The 20,830-nt window shown below is 40.3% G+C and overlaps 1 protein-coding gene across 2 annotated transcripts in view; it reads left to right on the top strand.

Moving 5' to 3' along the window:
• NFIA (nuclear factor I A) overlaps positions 1-20,830 on the top strand; it is a 381,707-nt gene that overhangs the window by 295,043 nt on the left and 65,834 nt on the right. For both annotated transcript variants that reach the window (XM_034966293.3, XM_034966283.3), the window contains exon 7: positions 5,384-5,512. In XM_034966293.3, the coding sequence (XP_034822184.1) occupies positions 5,384-5,512 (129 nt within the window). The remainder of the gene's footprint in view (positions 1-5,383; positions 5,513-20,830) is intronic.

Below are 20,830 nucleotides of genomic sequence, written 5' to 3'. Positions count from 1 at the left end.
ATAGGTGCTCTAACAAAGTAAGCACTAACACTGAGAAGTTACAGTTCCTTTTGAAAAATCCAGCATGTTGTTCGGTTGTCACTGGAATAATTATAGTTTATGGTGATCCTTCCCTTCTCTTCCATTCCCATTAATGTTGTAGCTCCTTTGACTCCTAAAAATCTCCCCTTTAAGAAGATACCTAAGGAAGAAAAAACAGCTTTGTACTTCCTAATGATTCCTGCAGTGTTTCCTTTACTATTGTCACTATGGAGTTCTTGGTCAAAGTGTCTGAAAAATATCATAACTTGGGAGTAGGGGAGAGGTGGAATTAATTATGATTGGTTTTCTTCTTTTTATTTTATGTGATATCAAATTGCAGTGAAAAATTCCCTAAAACAAATTTTAACTTCTTAGGGGAGACCCCAAGAATTTGAGTTTTTTTCCCACGTCACTCAATCTAATTTTGTTATTGATGTTTCTCGAAAGAATCAGGAGAAGTAGAAATTTTCAAAAGTATTTATGTCCCTTGAAAATTACCACTTTTTAGTTCCCTTTCTAAGAATACGTCTTACCGTTTTCTCTGGGTGACTAGGCTAGTGAAAGACTGTACAACCTAGGGTGGATTAGGTAAAAATAAGGGAAACTTTCAGAATTATAGAGAGTAATTATTGTACAGTAAACATCTTTAATACACACATGTCTAGCATTGCAATCGTCTTATATTTGAATATCATGTTTGTTTTCTGTTACTGCAGAACAAATTTTCACAGAGTTAGCAACTTGAAACAACACACAGTTATTAATATTATCTCACAGTTTCCATGGGTCTGGAGCCTGGCCACAGCTGAACTAGATCTTCTGCTTAGGTCATACAAGGCTGCAATGAGAATTTTGTTCAGACTCCATTTCTTTCTGGAGCTCAAGGGCCTGTTGCAAACTCTCGTGATTGTTGGCAGAATTCAGTTGCTTGTGGACGTGGGACTAAGGTCCCTGCTTTCTGAAAGCTGTCAGCAAGGAGCCCCACTCAGCTCCCAGAGGCCCCTGCAGTTCCTTGCCATGTGGCTGTCACAGGCCCTTTCACAATATGGCAGCTGACTTCTTCAAAGCCTGCAGAAGAATCTCTCTGACTTCTAATTCCTTTTATACAAGGCTCCCCTGATTAGGTCAGGCCCTCCAGGGATAATATATTTTTCCTTAACTCAAACTCACCTGATTGGGGACCTTAATTATATCTGTAGAAGTCTTTTGCAATATAACATAACCTAATCAATATAATCACCTTTGCGGTATAATATAACCTATTCACAAGAATGACATTTATCATATTCACAAGTATCTCACACATGCAAGAGGAGAGGATTATATAAGGCATCATTATACAAGGCTGGAAACTAGGAAGCCATCTTAGAATTCTGAGTACCACAATTTTTTTTTCGAGATAAGGTCTCTCTCTGTTGCCCAGGCTGGAGTGCAGTGGTATGATGATAGCTTATAAACTCCTGGGTTCATGTGATCCTCCTGCCTCAGCCTTCTGAGTAGCTGGGACTGTAGGCATATACCACCACACTCAGCTAACTTTTTTTTTTTCTTTTTTTTTTTTTGAGATGGAATCTTGCTCTGTCAGCAGGCTGGAGTGCAGTAGCATGATCGGGGCTGACTGCAACCTCCGCCTCCCAGGTTCAAGCAATCCTCCTGCCTCCACGTCCTGAGTAGCTGGGACTACAGGCACATGTCACCACGCCCAGCTAATTTTTGTATTTTTAGTAGAGATGGGGTTTCACCATGTTGGCCAGGATGGTCTCGATCTCTCAACCTTGTGATCTGCCCACCTCGGCCTCCCAAAGTGCTGGGATTACAGGCATGAGCCACCGTGCCTGGCCTCAGCTAACTTTTAAAAATTAATTTTTTGTAGAGATAAGGTCTCACTATATAGTCCGGGCTGCTCTCGAACTCCTGGCCTGAAGCAATCCTCCTGTCTCAGCCTCCCACAGTGCTAAGATTATAGACATGAGCCACCAGCCCAGCCTGACTACCACAAATACCAATGATGAATTTGAAGGAATCTTTGTGAATAGTGCATTTCACCTATATTTTCAAGGTTTTCTTGTTGAACTTTGCACTTATAAGTGCCTCCAGAGATGAAAGCCACTAGATGACTAGAATCCCATATATGTTTGCCCTTGTCTACTGAACACAATTTGGAATGACTCATGTAGCTTAGAAAAAATGGCAGACTAGAGGGAAATTCAAAATTCAAAAATTCTGGATGTTTAGAAAACCAGTGACAAGCCACAGGCCTTCTTGACATGTTTCTCCAATTCTATTTACTCTCATTGGGTTTTTTTATACCAATCAAAAGGATGAAATGCCCCATTGAAACAAAACATTATGCTAGATTTCTGCTTCTCATTCTACAAAAGTCTTTATTTTTCTGCATTGAACTTTGAAGTAACATTTCATTTCCTCCAGAAAAAGAGTAGGATTACTTCATCCGTAGTCTTTTTTTAAAAATCTGGTACTTCTAGAAAATACATTGAAATTAAAGTTTTAATTCATTGAAAGAAAGCCAATCAGTCATTAATCCGTACAGTAATTTTGTAACAGTTGTGCATAAATAATTGGCAAAAGAGATTTTAAAAAGGAGTTTATTTTTAAAGTAATGTACAGAACCAAATTTGATTTCAAAAATAAAAGCCAAGATTAATGTTCTCTAGCTTTTAACAGAAAGCGGTTTACTAGCATTTTGGAATTTCATCTGGTCAATTAAATATACAAAACAAATTAACCAAAACATACATTATGTATGTAGAGAAAATATTAAAGTATATAATAAGGAAATGTGCTCAATACGAACTCTTTAAAAATTGAAAACACAAAGTAATTTTGAGATTCATGACAGCCTTAGGGTTCATATTACTTGACTGTGATAAATTTAGAAGATTATACATAGTTTGGCTGGTTGTTCCTGCATGCTGACGGTATTTCTTCCCTCTTTAACCCTTGCAAAGAAGATTTAAATTTTGCTATTTTTGAACTTGTTTACCAACTTGGTCATTCTTGATACTTGTTATTGCCCAAATTTTACTTGTAATTCCTTTTAGAAGCATAAATAGTGGATTTCAATCATGTCAATATTTCTGCAGTATTTAGAATGGCATGAATTAGAAAACATGAATTTTTCAAAGAAATCATAACTTTTTCTTGAGTCCAGCCATTTGCTATCATCAATAAGATTAGTTAGGATACTGGATTTCATCAGTGATTCCATTATCTGAAAAAAAAAGAAAAATCTGCCACCTTTAAAGTTTTGATTTTTGTTTTAATTATCTGTTTTATGACATGTAGTTCAGGCATTGGACTAAATTTAAATCAGTGGAATGGTTGGCAGCCTATAAATTAGTCTACACAAAAAGGTTTAAATGAGTTGGGAGATTTGTTTACATTTTGCTAGCTTTTTATTTCTTTCATTTTTTTTATTTGAAATCTCCTCCTTAGTGTAATTACATGATGATAACCTTAGGTTAGGTTATCTTACAGTGAATGTTCACCCAAAATCTCAGTGCATCCTACATTAGAACTTTGGTATGGTGTGACTGGTTACTGATTCAGCAAGCAACAAATATAACTAAAGTCACTTAATTACTTCATTTTTAATTCAAATCACATGGATATTGATCTAGAAAGGATCTGATTCAAATTGTCAAATTAGTATGAAATCACATACCACTCTATGTTGTACTTATATCTGACTGTGCAAATGTGTTTACCAATTTTCAATTTTTCTTTCTTGGGGTGAAAATGCTAAGCTTTGCTATGTTTAAGCATCTATTCATGAAGCTACAGATAAAGCTGAGACCTGCACAAGTAGTTTAAATATCTATTCAGACCATTTGGGTGTTTCAGACCCTTGGAGGTCTTGGACATAGAGGGGAACAAAGCAGACAAAGACTCTGTCCTTACAGAGTCTGAGTCACACTCAAAGGTCATGTTGTAGAATTGCATTAAGGAAATCTGTGATCAGAAATAACAGGGACATATTTAGATACACGCAAAACTAGCTAAATTTCTGGAAAGATCTATACCTATAAAGTGCTTGGCACAGTACATGGTACTCCATAACAGTTACATGTTAATATCATTATGATTTTTATTACTTACTTTTCCAGTTCATCCAAATAATTCTCTGGTCATGGGCAGAACACAGCACATGTAAACATGTATAAGTAAAATGGAATTTGGTTCTTTTAACATCAGTGCAGACCAGTTTTGTGCTACAACCTTAAGAGAGCCCAAATTTGTCCCCTGATGCGGAGACTAGGAGTCATTTCTTTTATTTTTATATCCAAATTTTCATTGTTTTAATTGGCACCCTATCAAACTGATAGATGCCTCCAGTTGGGTATGTCAGCGTGGTTGCCAAGAACATTACAAATCCAGTAATTACAAGGAACTGTTTCTCCATTATTTTCTTCCCAAAGCATTTTCTATGCTGGAAATGCTGTGAAAACTTTAGACACAATAATAAAAGTACTATTTTTAAAAACAAGCTTTTATTGTATTAACATGAAAGCAATATATGTTCATCATAGAAAAGACAGGTAAGCAAAACGAAGGCAATGAAAATCACCCAAATTCAATACAGAGAGAACTACCATTATAGTTTATGCATATTGCCTTCCAGTTCTTTCTCTGTGCATAGAAATAGCCTTTTCAATGGTGTCATAGTATAACATCCTATTTTGTAATTGCCTTTTTCAATTAACATTATATTATAAATGTTTTGCCACATCATTACTCTTTTACAGTATTGTTTACATTGGTTATACCATACTTATTTAACCAGTCCCCAATTGTAGGGCATTTAAGATTTTTTTACTTTTCTTTTTTCTTTTTTTCTATTCTAAAGAATTCATTGAATGAACAACTAAGTTGCCATTGTTGAGAGTATTCTTATGTTAAAACAGCCAAATTATTTAAAATATGGAGAAAGTGATTTGGTGTCAAAGCAAGGTAACCAACAAGATGAAACGATTGCATGTGAAGTCTTCATAAGCATACATGGTTTCCTTTTTGGGAGTCCCAGAGGTCACAGACACAAGCAGCAACTTTTAGGAAACACTGGAAAAGTTGAACCCTGTATTATTATTGAAGACCAATAACCCAAAAATGGACTGTGCTTAATTAGAATAAATTGAAATCAAATACAGACCGACTTATCAGGGGACTATTCTGTCACCTCTTTGTTTCTGTGACAAATGCAAAGCAATTCACAACATCTTTTTTATTCACAGGTGGATTTCTCTTTTTGTTTGTTTTTAATTCTTTAAATGTTATCTTTTAGGTTGCACAAATCATTGTTCCATGAATTAAAGTGTACTTACCAGTTGATCCTTCTTGCCAGGAATGCCATCTCCAACCACACTGAAGAAGTCGGAGAAGTCTGGTTTCAGCAGCCCCTCCCCTTCACAGACCTCCTCCCTGGGAACGGCGTTCACACAGCATCACCGACCTGTCATTACAGGACCCAGAGGTGAGCTGCTCCACAGGCACCCTTGGTTGTGCTTATATCATGGCCTTTGGACCCAAGTAGCAAAATGAGAAACAATGAGGACTCCCCCTGAACACTCGTGAGGCAGTGAGTTTTCCAATTTCTTACCCTTGGGGGCAGCCTTGGAATTTTAGAGACCAAAGAGATTTGGCATCACATTTTTTGTCCTTTCCTAAGGCAAAAAGGGACCAAATCTGTTTTTTGTTTGCCAGTGAGATTTTTGCAGAAAGATGGGAAGTAACTTGAATTGAACCAAAATCAAATCTGTTCTACAAGTTGTGTGTGTGTGTGTGTGTGAGAGAGAGAGAGAGACAGAATGTGTGTGTGTGCGTGCGCATGGGCGTGCACACATGCATGCATTGGGTGAGTATATTTCCATGTGGTCAATTACCTGTTTTCAAGTAGTAGCTTTTTCTCATCCCTGCTGACTCTCTTTCCATAAAACCTGATTTCAATATGTGGCATTTTGTGTTGAGGTTGTTTGCATCAGGGTGTTGACGAGCAGTCTTCATTCACTCCTTTTGAAGTGGTAGATAGTTTGTCTGGTTTTCATTGCAATGTTTTCATTATTTTTGTCTCATATGCTTTTAAGTTTATTATTAAAATGTGTCCACGAGAAATATGATTTGTATTTCGCATTAAAGACAAGCCTTAAGCCTCAAGAGAATGTCAGCAAATCACTTAACTTGATCTTATTGCAAGATAAAAATATTTATTATTTTGTTTATGAAACTCCCACAGTAGGAGTATGAATAATTGTAGCCATGTTTGCTTTCCTTTATCAGATTTTCTTTTAGGTAGGTCTGTGACCTACCAGCTGGTTTCATAAAACATCCTAGAAAATTATGATCTCTTGTCTGCTTTGACATATACCTGGGGAAACTGATGTTTCTTGCATTAATCTCAATGTTAGCCCCACCAATCTGAATCCCTTTATGAATGTGCTCTGTGTGCATCTCAGGGAAATGTGGCAGGTAAGAGGGCTGTCCGGTGCACACATGGGAGTCATATTGAAGAAAGTAAGCATTTTGACCACTGTGGGAATGAAACTTACTTGTTTCATCTTTAAACATCTTGTGATCATTGGTAGAACTTTCTCAAGATCCCTTCTTTCATTTGTGTATTATGTGTGGTATAATCAGAGAGGCTTACTATCGATATATAATTTGAAAACCTGCATCAGAATTAGATTATAAGGTCCCAGAATGAGGCTTATTAAATAGTATTAAGATATTATCCTCATAGTTAACACTCATTGAGCATATGAACTGTAGTGGGGGATCAGAGATATGAAGCCCTTTTAGTCAGAATATTTATGGCCTGAAGGAGATGAGGCATGTGTTGTTTTTCATCTGTTTGGGTCAAGTTAACATATTCTAAATGCTAACTGAATGGTAAAAGTTCCTGCAGGAGCTCAGTATTGGGGGGACCATGGAGGTTCATTCACTCTTTAAACAAGGATTTACTGAGTGCCTCTATAGACACTGGGACCAGTGGTTCCTGTCCTCATAGAGCATGTTATCTACTGCAGAAGAGAGGCACACAAGGAAATAAGCAAGTAAAAGATGATGGGCTGGGCACAGTGGCTCACGCCTGTAATCCTAGCACTTTCTGAGGCCAAGGCGGGCAGATCACTTGAGCTCAGGAATTCAAGATCAGCCTGGCCAACATGGTGAAACCCCATCTCTACTAAAAATACAAAAAAAAAATTAGCCAGGTGTGGTGGCACATGCCTGTAAATCCCAGCTACCTGTGAGGCTGAGGCAGGAGAATCACTTGAACCCAGGAGGCAGAGGCTGCAGTGAGCCAAGATGGTGCCACTGCACTCCAGCCTGGGCAACAGAGCAAGACTCCATCTCAAAAAAAAAAAGAGACTTCAAAGTATAAATAACATTGAAGTCAAATCTTAAAAGATGCTTAGGTAAATGGAGGGCCATCCTAAGCAAGGGAAAGATTTGTGGTGTAGTAAGTTAGTAAGAACTGAGAAGAACAGTATGCCAGCAATCAGGAGAGCTGGGTAGGCTCCCTCTTTTCCTTCCCACTCACCTTCTGGGTTTTTTAATGTCCTCATCAATATAGTGGGTACAATACTAATAATGAATGACCATTTCCTCCCAATCTTGTATTCTTATACAGAAACAACAATAAAACAGTATTTGTGGAGATTCCACGAAGAGCATAATGCAATCTGTATATATTATCATTAGTCAGTAAATATTAAGAGTGTCTAATGTGTGTCTTGCCTTAAAACTGTAGTTCTAGAAATTATTGTCATGGGCACTTCCCTATGGGTACAGGTTGAGAGCTTGTTCATGCTAGATGACTAAGCACGTTTTCTAAAATGACCCACGCTGGGTTGAACCAGAGTGGACCTCCTTAGCTCACGGCATAACGAGTTGCAATCTATTCATATTCATTCATAAAACTGTGTTTGAGGAAAAGAGAAAGATGCCTAGTGTAAGAATTATGGAATACCAAAGATTCTTTGTTTTCACCAGAATTCAAGATGGCTCCCAGCATCCTCGGCTCTCCTTTCTGGAAAGTCTACTCAGGTACCCGTTCTTACCGTGTCCCACCCCGCTTAGTGGTCTGGTGAAGGGAATTGGAGTAGTTGAGATGAAACTTCAGTTGCCTCTTTGTGGTAAGAATCATAAGAATTGAGATAGGCTAACGTAAGACATTTTTCTGGCTAAGATATTTTTAAAAGGTTGGAATTCAGCCTCATTATTTATTTGCTATGGGTACTGTGATTTCCTTCATTTCTCTCTGAACTAGTTGGAAAGCTAATGCTTGGAATGATACCACATTTGGGAGTAAGACGTGGTGTTTTAGGAAGATGAGGCCAAAATTGAGGAGGAAGAGTATAGCTGCAAGAGTCAGTGTGGAATCGATGTCACATGTGCGCATAAAGGAGATTTCAACCTCTGACACTCCTTGTATTGGGCAAAGTTGCCACAACCCAAAATAGTAAATTATTAGATAATCCAGAGAATCAAACTTTAAAAGGGTCTTGAAGAAAAGAAAAGAATGTCCTTTATCAGGTCCCCAGGGCATGGGGCAGGGATGACGGAGGCCATTGACTGCTCTCTGGTTAGCACTAGGTTGTGAGGCTTCTGCTGCCTTCCCTAGCATTTATCACAGGAATGCCTCAACTAGACTAGCACCAGTTAGTAAGCAATAACTGTCCAACACACATCCACGCTCAGAATGGAGATGAGATTTTACAGAGCTACAGCAAATCAAGGTCACCTCACTAAAAACACAAGGGCCTTACTTTTGGCTGCAAACATAAGCTACATTTGGAAATTTCACAGCCACCTTTTACAAAGAAAATCTCTCTCTTAAGATTGCAAAGCAAAGGGAGAAACACAGGGCGTTGAAGGGAGGTAGGGTAGCACAGCGGTTGTCTTTGTCTGTTTTGACTGCCAGAACAGAACACCGTAGACTGGGTGGTCTGTAAACAACAGAAATGTATTGCTCACAGTTCTAGAGGCTGGAAGTCCAAGATTAAGACTCTGGCAGCTTCTGTGTCTGGTGAAGGCCCACTTCCTGGTTCATAGATGGCATCTTCTTGCTGTGTCCTCACATGGCAGAAGGGGTGGGGTCGCTCTCTAGTGTCTCTTTCTTAAAAGCACTAATCCTATTCATGAGGGCCCCACCCTGTGACCTAATCACCTCCCAAAGGCCCTGCTACCTATTACCATCACATTGGGGGTTAGGATTTCAAGATATGGATCCTAGAGGGCCACAGACATTCAGCCTATAGCAGTGGTTAAGCACAAAATCTCAGGGGGTCAGATAGGCTGGTGTCTGAATCTACTTGGCACATTGCTTTTCTCTCTGAACCAAAGGTTTCTCATCTCTAAGTTAGAGATTATCATCTCTAACTCAAAAGAATTGTATTATGTTAGGAGCAAAGGAAATAATGTATTTGTAGTCATTTGCACAGTGCCTGGAAGTACAGTATGCATGCGGGTCATACAATTAAATAATCCTTTTTCACCCAGGCTTTGAAAGTATCATGCTGTCCCTATTGCCTTCGCCCAGCAACATTCTGCCCATCCCCCAGATCAGCTCAAGCAGTACTTTCTTTTTTTCTTTTTTTTTTTTTTTGAGACGGAGTCTCGTCAAGCAGTACTTTCAAAGTGAAACCTCCTCTCCTCCACCCAGCTTGCCATCATCTGACACTGCTTAAGCTCCTGCTGCCTTTCATGTCTGCACATTGACTCCACCAACCTCATCTGGCCTTGTTAGTTAATCTACATGTCTCCTGGAGGAGAACCTCCAAAGGAAAGGATCTCTAACTTAGACATTTCACTATCTTTGTTGTGCCTCACACAGTGGGTTTTATGCTCAAATATTGGTTGAATGAATAAAAGTAGTCAAATTGCATATAAATGCACACAGGAGACATTTATCCCCTCTCTGACCCTGATGAGTTTTCATTTCTTCAGATAAATGTGTGATAGTTCATGCAGTACTTCCTTGTAAGAAATGTCCAAGATGTGGAAGAACCATGGCGTTGCATCCAAAGAAAACCTATGCAAGATTCTCTAAGTAGAGCTTTGCTATTAAGAGCTATGGGCTTTCTTTATGTTGTTCTAACCACTTCCCTATTTATAGTGTAAAGGTAGAGACATGTGGTTTCTTAAAATGAATCCCCTCTCTGATAGTGGCTTTCTTTATGGCTTTGATAAATCACTTAACCTTGTGGCCTCAGTTTGGCCATCTGTACCATGGGGACAATACTTTACCACCTGTTTCTCTGTGTGGTTAGAATTAGGTAAAGAGGTTATTTGGGAATATCCTATCGATAGGGGGAAGATATTAAATTTCAGTAGAGGCATTTGTACATCGTTATATATTAGTATAATTACTGTGCACTTTAAGCTGAAAGATTGGGCTTTCAAAGACTTTCTTTTACCACTACTTAAAATTGTAACCATAGTAAAGTATTTACTCATGACTATTTGTCTTATTCATGATAATTGAAAAAAGAAATCTTTCTTCATCCCTTTGCCTTTTCAAGAATTGTAAGTTTGCCTGGTTGATGATCTGAAGGGTCTAACTTGTTAGAGAATTATTTAGAGTAATCATCAGTTACATCTTAAAGTTTCTTGAAGGTTTAGATCTTCTTGAAACTTATCTTTTTGCTTAAAATCTTTGCTGTTTTGAAGATTAAGAAGATAATGAATGATACTTTATTTAAATACTCTGCACTAAGTAAAACAATTCTGTGCCTTAGAGATTTAGGAACAGGGAGCAGCCTACACGATCCACATTGGGCAGCACAATTGAAAGTAATTGAAAGAGTTATGGTCTGGGAATCTTTTGGTATAATGTGTTCCCAGTATCAGTGAAGATTGTTTTTGGCTGAAAGTAACAGAATATCTGACTGAACAATGGCTTAAGAAAATAAGGAGTCACATTTTTCTCATACAAAAACAAGTATGTGGCTAGGTATGGTGACTCACACTTGTAATCCCAGCACTTCGGGAGGCTGAGGCAGGAAGCACTTGAGGCCAGGGGTTTGAGACCAGCCTGAGCAACACAGCAAGACCCTATCTCTACAAAAACTTTTTAAAATTAGGAGAGCATAGTGGTAGACACCTGTGGTCCTAGATACTCGGGAGGCTGAGGTGGGAGGATTGCTTGAGCCCAGGAATTTGAGGCTGCAGTGAGCTATGACGGCACTCCAGCCTGAGCAACAGAGAAAGACCCTGTCTCAAAACAACAACAACAAAAAAAAGCAAGTATGTGATTCAAGGCTGATAGGGTGGCACTTGCAGTGCCATCAGGGATTGAGATTTCTTCTCCTAGCCATGTTTCAGTGGGTTGTTTTTATGAGGTCACAGCATGGGCGCTGCCCCCTGCCTTATGTCTGCATGCCAAGCAGAAAGAAGGGAAAAGGTGAAGGCAAAAAGGACCTGTCAGCTTATCCTGCCGCTTTTTCATAGGATCTTCTGCAGCACAATCAGACTGTGTCCCATGATCACCTGTAGCTGCAAGGGAGGCTGGAAACTCCAAATTTTTAGCTGAGCATATGGCCACTCTCTATAAAGTTAAGCTTTTATCAGTGGGTAAATAGGGGATAAATATGCTGGTTGACAGTTAGCAACATATTCCCCATTATTTTTACAGATGAGAAATCTGAGCTAGCCAGAACCAAGACCAGAAATCAAGTCTCTAGTTCAGTGCCTTTTTTGCCATATCAGTAGTTTCTACCTTTTTCTCCCCCGACTGGGAGAAATTAACTGCATTTATTTAAACAATTACTTTGTTTTCACATTTTTTATGAGTCAAAGTCATAACATATCCATCTAGATCTTTTGATAATCATAATATAACCTGTGCCATCACACTGAGTTTTTTTTTTTTTAATAGCAGCCATAAACAAATCACTTAGCCTTTTTTATTAGTCCATAAGTCCTTGCTACTGGTAAATTTGTGGTTTCTCTTAGGTGCACGCCACTTTAGAGACAGTTTTTGAGGTCAGTTTGGCTTTTTTCAATATTGTATTAGTTTGCAGATACCTATTACTATCTGGGGACCCATTAATTTTTTTCCACAAATATTTATCAGGCTCTTACAGTGTACAAGATGCTCTAGTAGTAGAGTGAACAAGAGAAGCATGGATTCTGTCCTTTGAGTGCTTGCCTCCTGGAGGACGAGAGGACAAGGAAACCAGCAGTTGCACTGCTGTGCTAGAAGCACAGGGTGCGGTAGAAAATGAGGGGAAGGACATCCTTGTGGACAACTACAGTGGCATCTGGCACTACGCAAGTCCAGACACGCAGGAGACCCAACCGCTATTGTCAAACAGTTTGCCTTCGCATTATGGGCATGGAAAACAGAACAACAGCAAATAAATCATGCTCTTAGATAACTAAGTACCAAAGAATTCAGACATACGAAATGCAAACATGAGGTTAAACCCCCACCTCTTTATGAGTCAAAAAAAAAAAAAATACACGATGGGAGTTTAGAAGTAAAATTGCCTGGATTCTGAAAATACGCCTAAGATACACTAAAGCAATCACCATATAAACCAAAGATTTATTGTGCAACTTTCAAAGAATCATTCCAGTTTCTGTTTGGAGAGGTAGTCAGAAGTTTATATGCTCTATAAACCTCTCTAAGTCCATGATCCTCCTGGCCCAAACAGGGATCTTGCTCTCAGTGATGAAACATCTGAGGGTCTGAAGTTAACAATATCTCCCAGTTTGGCCAAGAAAAATATACTGCAGAGAATTATGAGAATTAAGATCACCTTTCAGGAAGTTGGGGTCACCAAGAAAGGTTAGAGGAGTGTGGATTCATAATAGGCATAGACAATAATAGAAGAGCAGGGAAGGAGAGGTAAAATAGGAGGGTGACAGTCATCACTAGATGGCAGGGCCTGTTAGGGCAAGGACCACACCTTTATCATTTATCTCTGAATCCCTCCGCCTTGTGCCCGGCATAAGGAAAGCACTCAATAAATAATTGTCAAATAAATGAATGAATGAATGCATGGATTTGATTGAAGAAACAGAAAGTTTGAGAATAATAGGAAGTTCTTTCCTTCTCCACTGTGTAGTAGTATAATATTCAAATGCATATATTCAGCAGCACGTAGAAAGAGGCATGGCATGTTTAAGTGCTCAGTATATATTTGATTTGTTTGTTTGTTTATTTGTTTGTTTGTTTGTTTTGAGACAGGGTCTCTCTCTCTGACACCCAGGCTGGAGTGCAGTGACTTGATCACAGCTCTCTGCAACCTCGACCTCCTAGGCTCAAGGGATCCTCCTGCCTCAGCATTCCAAGTGGCTGGGACTACAGGCGCATGCCACTATGCCTAGCTAATTTTTAAAATTTTTTTGTAGAGACAGGGTCTCACTGTGTTACCTAGGCTGGTCTCGAACTCCTGGCTCAAGCAATCCTCCTGCTTCAACCTTCCGAAGTGCTGGGATTACAACAGCAAATAAGTTATGCCCTTAGATAACTAAGTACTGAGGATTTAAGACATACAAAATGCGAACACAAGGTTAAACCCCACTTCTTTATGAATCAAACACACACACACACACACACACACACACACACACACACACACACAGGCAGTTTAGAAGTAAAATTGCCTTGATTCTGGCAGGCGTGTGCCACCATGCCCAGCCTAATATATGTTTGGTTTTAATTAAGATCTACCTTGATAGACCTTAAGAGAAATGAGCTCAAAATTATTTGGTCCCCTATTTGTAGAATATTTGCTGTGGCATTTTAAGTTTTTCTCTCCAAACTAAGGTCCCTCCAGAAAGAACGTCCCCTGGCGTTTCACTACTACGTAATTGTGGCACCCCGTCCCCTGGCCTAGGCCCCCAAGTGCTAGGTTTGTTCATCTTTCTCCTATCACATCCACAAACTTCTTTGCCTCTTAGGAAAGCTTTTAACTTAGTTGGAGAACATGCTGGTGATCCACTGAATCTAATTTGTCTCTCCTGGTTTAGTGCAATTGAATCATCTCAGGAAAATGAGAAGCAATTAGGTACCTGTTGCTAGCAAGGCACTGAAATAATCTGCCAACAGACGCACGGTGTTTATTTATTATTGGAGTATGTCACTTGAGCAAACATTACATTGCCTTTCTCCAAGAAGAACTGCCAGAATTGATTTTCAAATGCAGGCCTCATAGATCTAACAAGTACCACCTTTGAGGAGCATGGAACAGAGAAGCAAGAGGGCTTGTGAGCCTCGTTCAGGGTTAGTTCAAGTACCAGTGCCTAGCCTAATGGGCAGCGTTGTGGATGGGATTTGAAGTTGCAGGACACTAAAGAAAAAGCAGCTTTTTTCTTTTTTTTGCAAAGGTCCTTTAAGTCCCAGTTCAGGAAATTATTAAATTCATTAGCCAGATACTTAAAACCAGCTATTACTGCCCAGCCAAAGGAAAAAAGAGTGCCAGCAAATGTTTTAAAACTACAACTAAACAAAAGTCAGGAAGCGTGTAATTAAAACTGTACCTTTATTGTATTGTAAAGAGTTTCACTGTGACATGGAAAATATTTAAAGGAGAAGGCTGTTTAGCTAATTTGTCTGCAAGTGAACTGCCTAGTGGAGAACTATCCTAAATTAACTGTAAGGCCACCCACCGAGCCACCCTCATAAAGAGCCATGGCTGCTCAGCTTGGGTTTGTGTAACGTTCAATAATTACTAGATAAATGCACAACTAAAAGCTCTATTACACTAATAATTTGTACTGTGATAGATGTGTGGGACACCCTGCTGGGTTAATTTGTCATCCCTGCAGCAAAGTTCTAAAGAGAGCTCTTCCGTAGTGGAATCATGTTAATATGTTGTCCCTGGGAGGACAGGTTAGAGCAGTGAGACCACTTGGCTTCTTAATCTCTTAAAGAGGCAAAGGGCCTCCAGGGTGAGTGCTGAAGAGAATAGGGTGATGAACCCAGGGGACCTGGATTTAAACTCATCTTCACAAAAGAAGCTGCTTTCCCTTGGAATTCCTTTGCCCCTTTCTCTCTGTCCCTCTCAGTCACACGCAGGCCTGTGTGTCCCACTGGTGCACGTGTGCGCACAGGCACACACAGGCATAGACCCACGTATCCTTACATAGTGAAGGCAGTGGTTCTGAGCAAGGTTTCTTGGAAACCCCCTCATTTTAAGACTTCCTGGTATCGTACGCTTGGACTGTACCTTGCGTAGTAAGATAAGCCACGTTCTTTCTGGTTTAGCTTAACCTAAGTTGATTCCATGTATAGACTCATTATTTATTTTCCTTTTTTCAGCATAGAATAAAAAATTCAAGATTGAACTTGTATCTCCTCTTTATGTGGAATGGTTTCTTCTGCCTCTCCCTCTCCCTCTCTCTCTCTCTCTCTCGGTTTCTTCTGCCCCTCTCTCTCTCTCTCTCTCACACACACACACACACAGACACAATTACTGTTTTAAATATGAAGCTCACATTTAAGCTTCAGTGCAGGGTTTTCAACCTCCCCTATTGACAGAATCATAAATCATGTTAAAGTTAAGTGAATTACTATAGCATGGGTCTGTAGCTTTAACAATGTTTATGTAGTATCAGCTTATCATCCATGTAGGAAAGGAGGGGTGAGTGCTGATACTGGAAATGGGAATGTATGGCCCTATTAATGTGCTTGCAGTATCACTAAGAGTCACCCATTCCAGGCTGCATCCTTTGTGTTATTGAAACTAGCATATTTAATCACCCACATGTATGGAATGTTTTTTAAACTTCATATTTTGGCAGTAAATTTACATTTGCCGTTTCTTCATATTGAATGGTAGCTGCTTTTTCCCCCTGAAAAAAATTCCTTTTCCTTATGCACAAAACACATCTCAGGATCATCAGAATTGCCAGCTGCTATTACAATAATAAGGGGCCTATGAGCAAAAAAAAATCTGAAAGCAAATAAATCATTTGACCTCTGAAAAATAAATGGGAGCAGCAGAGGGCAATGAAAAGAGCGTGGGCTTTGGAGTCAGACAGAATAGAATTTAGATCCTGGATGGCCACTTGGGGTCTAGCTTCTCCAAGTCACTTATTCTCTGCTGGTCTTTGTTTTTGCACCTGTCTCAAATTGGAAAGGCTTTCTGGGAGGGGAAGTGAGATGACTCATGGAAAGAGCTCGGTATACAGTAGGCATCCAATACATACATGTTCATTATCTCTCAGTTTCTCCCATCCCTGTATTGCTATTTGTTTTTGTATGTTTTTGTATGTGGTTCTCTTGCGATGATTCTTTCATTCCTCACTCCCCATCCCCAGTTCTCTCTTTCTACCTGCTCGTGTTGGTCCAGAAGGAAGAATGTGTTACCCCTCTCGGGGAGAGGCCACATTTGCCTAGAAGAGATGTGGCCTCGGGGACATGAGCAAGCCCCGTTACCCCATCCCATCGCTCTTGTACACTTGGAAGCATGGGGGGGGAGCCTTTCCAGTGGAGCAAGCAGCCCCTCTCGCATAAGGGGTAGCCCCTTAGCCATGGTCTAGGCTTTGCTCTGACCTGCCTTCATTCAGGCATGGCTCTTCCTAAAGGGATATGCACCTTTGTTGTTTACAAGAATCTGTTGTTTTTAAGAGTCAATTTGGCAAATAATTATTGGGCACTTATTATCTGCCAAGCACTGTGCCGGGCCCTAATGAACAAGCTAGACCAGCCAGTCCTGCTCTTCCAATCTAGCAGAACAGACAGATATTAGACAAACGATTACACCTGTGATGAGATTAATATGCAGGGAATTAAAGAAGATGGAGGAATACTATAGCAAGCTGTTTGAAATATTCACAGAGATTTGGATGTACTTATGTCAGGATATATGGGTCTTTTTTGTTGGTATGCAATATGAATTTTTAAAACTTTGGTATCCCTGAGGGATATGTCTAGATCTTTCTGAATCTCCAAATTCCTGAGTATCATAATAAGAGTTGTTGAATTGTCACATACCAGGTAATGAACAGTAGATATGTTAACACATATTTGTTCTAGTGAAAGATTCTTACAAATGAAAGAAACCCAACCAAATTGCTTTGCCATTCCTCCACTCCCCCAAAAGCAAATAATGGATTAGTTTATGTAACTGAAAAGTCCAGGGGTATATGGCTTCAGGTAGAGATGGAGTCAGGTGTTCAGATGCTACCTTCAGAAAGCTCTTGCTCTCTTGCGCTTGCTCGCGCGCTCGCTCTCTCTCCCCCTCTCCCTGTTCCTCTCCCTCTCCCTCTCTCTCCCTCTCCCTCTTTCCCTCTCTCCCCGTCTCTCCCCCTCCCCAACCCCACCCCCACCCAGGTCTACTATTCTCTGTGTGAGCTTTGTGCTTAGGCTAAATATCCTCAGACTGTGGCCCAGATAGTGTGAGCAGCTCCAGGCTTAATTTCCACCAATTTAATAATCCCAAGAGAAAAAAGAGCAGCTTTTCAACAATAGATTTAGGGAAGGGCCTACTCCTGGATGCTTATGATTCTGATTATCTGGGTTTGGGTCATTTGCTCACTTTTAAAATAACCCTTATGTTTAAAAGACAATGGAGTGCCTCATTGGTGTGACCCGGCTTCCCTGTCCACCCATGGAGTCAGCGGGTTAAGTCCATCCTAACCACATAGGCTGAGGCTGAGGGACAGAGAGTTCCCCAAGAAACATTAGAGCTCTGTTTCCAGAAGAAGGGGTGAAGAACTGCTGGGCAGGCAAAAATAATAGCTACCCCCAGGAGATAACAGCAAAGCTGGCCTGAGCACTGGCCAATGGGCTCAGCTTACTCACTAGCTGTGGCTTGTTCCTGCAGTTAGTGTTTGCAGAGCACAAGAAAAACCCAGGCCTATTTGTTCATGCCGCAGACCCCCAGGGTCACTTGAAAACAGTTCGGCTCTTGATTCTCAATTAGCTGGTGTTACCTCATTGCATTGTATAATCCAGATTACTTTTCATGTATCTCTATTTATTCTAAAAACAATCCTAAGAATATTAAATAACCCAGAGTCTAGCATGCTGTTTGGCACACAGTAGATTCTCAACACATTTGTTGAACGAGTGATCCTACTATGAATGAGGGACCTGTGTACATTAATTCTAATCCTCAGAAAAGCCTTTCAAATTGCGCTATTCTTTCTTACCCCCCTCTGCCCCACCCAAGACAGAGTCTTGCTCTGTTGCCCAGGCTGGAGTGCAGTGGCACGATCTTGGCTCACTGCAACCTCTGCCTTCCATGTTCAAGCAATTCTCCTACGTCAGCCTCCTGAGTATCTGGGACTACAGGTACACGCCACCATGCCTGGCTAATTTTTTGTATTTTTAGTAGAGATGGGGTTTCACCATGTTGACCAGGCTGGTCTCAAACTCCTGACCTTGTGATCTGCCTGCCTTAGCCTCCCAAAGTGCTGGGATTACAGGTGTGAGCCACCATGCCTGACCAGTTGCTGCTACTATTTAAAGATAAGAAATTTAAAGATAAGAAACTGTAGGTTTGGAAATGTTAAATAATTTTGCCCAGATTAACACAGGGAGTGAATGATTTTACAACCAGAAGAGTCAAGCTCATTTTGTAGTAGAGGACACTAAGGAATATAGGAGGCTGGCGTCTTGCTAGTCAATACCCAAGCTGACATGAAAACTTGGTACCCTGACTTTAATCACTAGACTGATTATTCTGTTGCTTATTCCATTCCTTGTGTGAAATTTACCCACAGTAGGATTAATCCTCAAATCCTATGGGGTGAATTCAGGAAGATACTTCAAGTTCAGGAGGATACCTTGAAAGTAGTCTTTGGCTGGGAGCGGTGGCTCACACCTGTAATCCCAACATGTTGGGAGACCAAGGCAGGCGGATCATTTGAGTTCAGGAGTTTGCAACCAGCCTGGGTGACAATGAAACCCCATCTCTACTAAAAATATAAAAATTAGCCGAGCGTGGTGGCACATGCTTGCAGTCTCAGCCACTTGGGAGGCTGAGGTGGGAGGATGGCTTGAGCCTGGGAAGCAGAGGTTGCAGTGAACCTAGATTGCATCACTGCCCTCCAGCCTGGGCGACAGAGCAAAACCCTGTCTCAGAGAGAGAGAGAGAGAGAAAAGTAGCCTATGCTTTAGTAATCATGTTGCACAGAAATAGAGGCTTCCATTTCAGTATAAATCTGACAATTTGGTGGAGAGAAATGCTGCAAAATAACCCATGGCTTTATGTTTGTTATGAGATTTGCTTTTCTGTCTGCTTATTTTCTGTGTGTGTGTGTGTGTGTGTTTTTTTTTTTTAATGCAGGAAAAGACTTGCAACAGCCTAGATCCAGTACTTGGTCGTTGTGCAAGAAGCATCTGCATGGATCTTGTTTTTTGAAGTCCTCTTTCACAGGACTGCAGTTTGTAATTCCATTTCACTTCCAACAGGTCATTGGATGATTCCCTCCCTTTTTCTGTTAATCTCTGGAATCATCCAATCTATGGTGGTTAGTTTTCTTCTCAAGTAATTGTTTTGATTTGTTTTTCATTCTTCATTTAGTCTCATAGTAGTATCGCTTACATGTTACGTAAAAGTTCAAGTTCCCTTCATGTAACTGGATTCTTGTCAACTTTGCCTATTAAACCATCACTCTAAATATTTCCAATAATCACAGCTGTTGTGTGGCGTTTGAACACATTTCACATCAGCCATCATGGAAGCTTAGGCAATTAGTGTGAGAATATGGTCAATTTTGATTCAAAGAGGCCCTGTCAGGACAAAGGCTGGGGCTGTATTTCACAGAGCTTGAAGTAGCACACTCAGGGTTTTTTAAACTCTAAATATTACAGTCTCCCCAAAGCCAAAGTATCTTAAAGACTGAGTCTAGATATACCGTACAACTTAATATGCCATAAACATTTTTAAAATCATTTGTTTTAAAAGCCTTCCTTATTTCAATTTTTAGATTTTAATTTTATTTTTATGGATCAGTTGTACTATTTGTAAATGTAATCCCAGAGACTGAATTCTATACATCCACTAGAGCTTAAACTAGATGAGCTTCAGAGAGTATTGAGTCCAAGCTGCTTATTGTGAGAAGAGAGACCTAGGGAGAGAGAAGCCACCCACATTTATAATATGCCAGGTAGTGGCAGAAACTAAGTTAAAACCCAAGTCTCTTTATCTAGTCTGAAAATATTCCTAAAAAATGCCCTAGATCTTCTGAAAAGCATTTGTTTTTGTTACTGTTTTTTTGTTTGTTGGTTGGTTTTTTAGATATAGGGTCTTGCTCTGTCACCCAGGCTAGAGTGCAGTGGTGTGATCATGGCTCACTGCAGCCTCAAACTCCTGGGCTTAAGCAATCCTCCCACCTCAGCCTCCAAGTAGCTGGAATTACAGGCACCTGCCACCACACCTGGCTACATTTTTAAAATTTTTTGTAGAGATGAAATCTCACTGTGTTGCCCAGGGTGGTCTCAAACTCCTGGGCTCGAGTGATTCTCCCGCCTCAGCCTTCTGAGTAGCTGGGGTTACAGGTGTGAGCCATCCCACCCAGCCGAAAAGTATTTCTAGTAGTCAATATGTATTAGATTTCTGATAAGCAAACTCCCAATAACTAACACGATGGGACTTTCAAGGGAAATGATAGAGATTTCCACTGTTTCCATGTTTTGGGAGGCCGTGGGGAGGCCATGCTCAGATTGTGGTGCGGTCAGAAATGTGCCTGGGGGCCAGGCACAGTGGCCTGTAATCCTAGCACTTGGGGAGGCCGAGACAGGTAGATTGCCTGAGCTCAGGAGTTCAAGACCACGCTGGGAAACATGGTGAAGCCCCGTCCCTACTAAAAAAATTCAAAAATTAGCCGAGTG

Source organism: Pan paniscus, chromosome 1 (genome assembly GCF_029289425.2).
Source record: "Pan paniscus chromosome 1, NHGRI_mPanPan1-v2.0_pri, whole genome shotgun sequence".
Lineage (NCBI taxonomy): Eukaryota > Metazoa > Chordata > Mammalia > Primates > Hominidae > Pan > Pan paniscus.
Note: the sequence above shows the minus strand (reverse complement) of the source record. Positions and strands in the feature narration are given on the sequence as shown.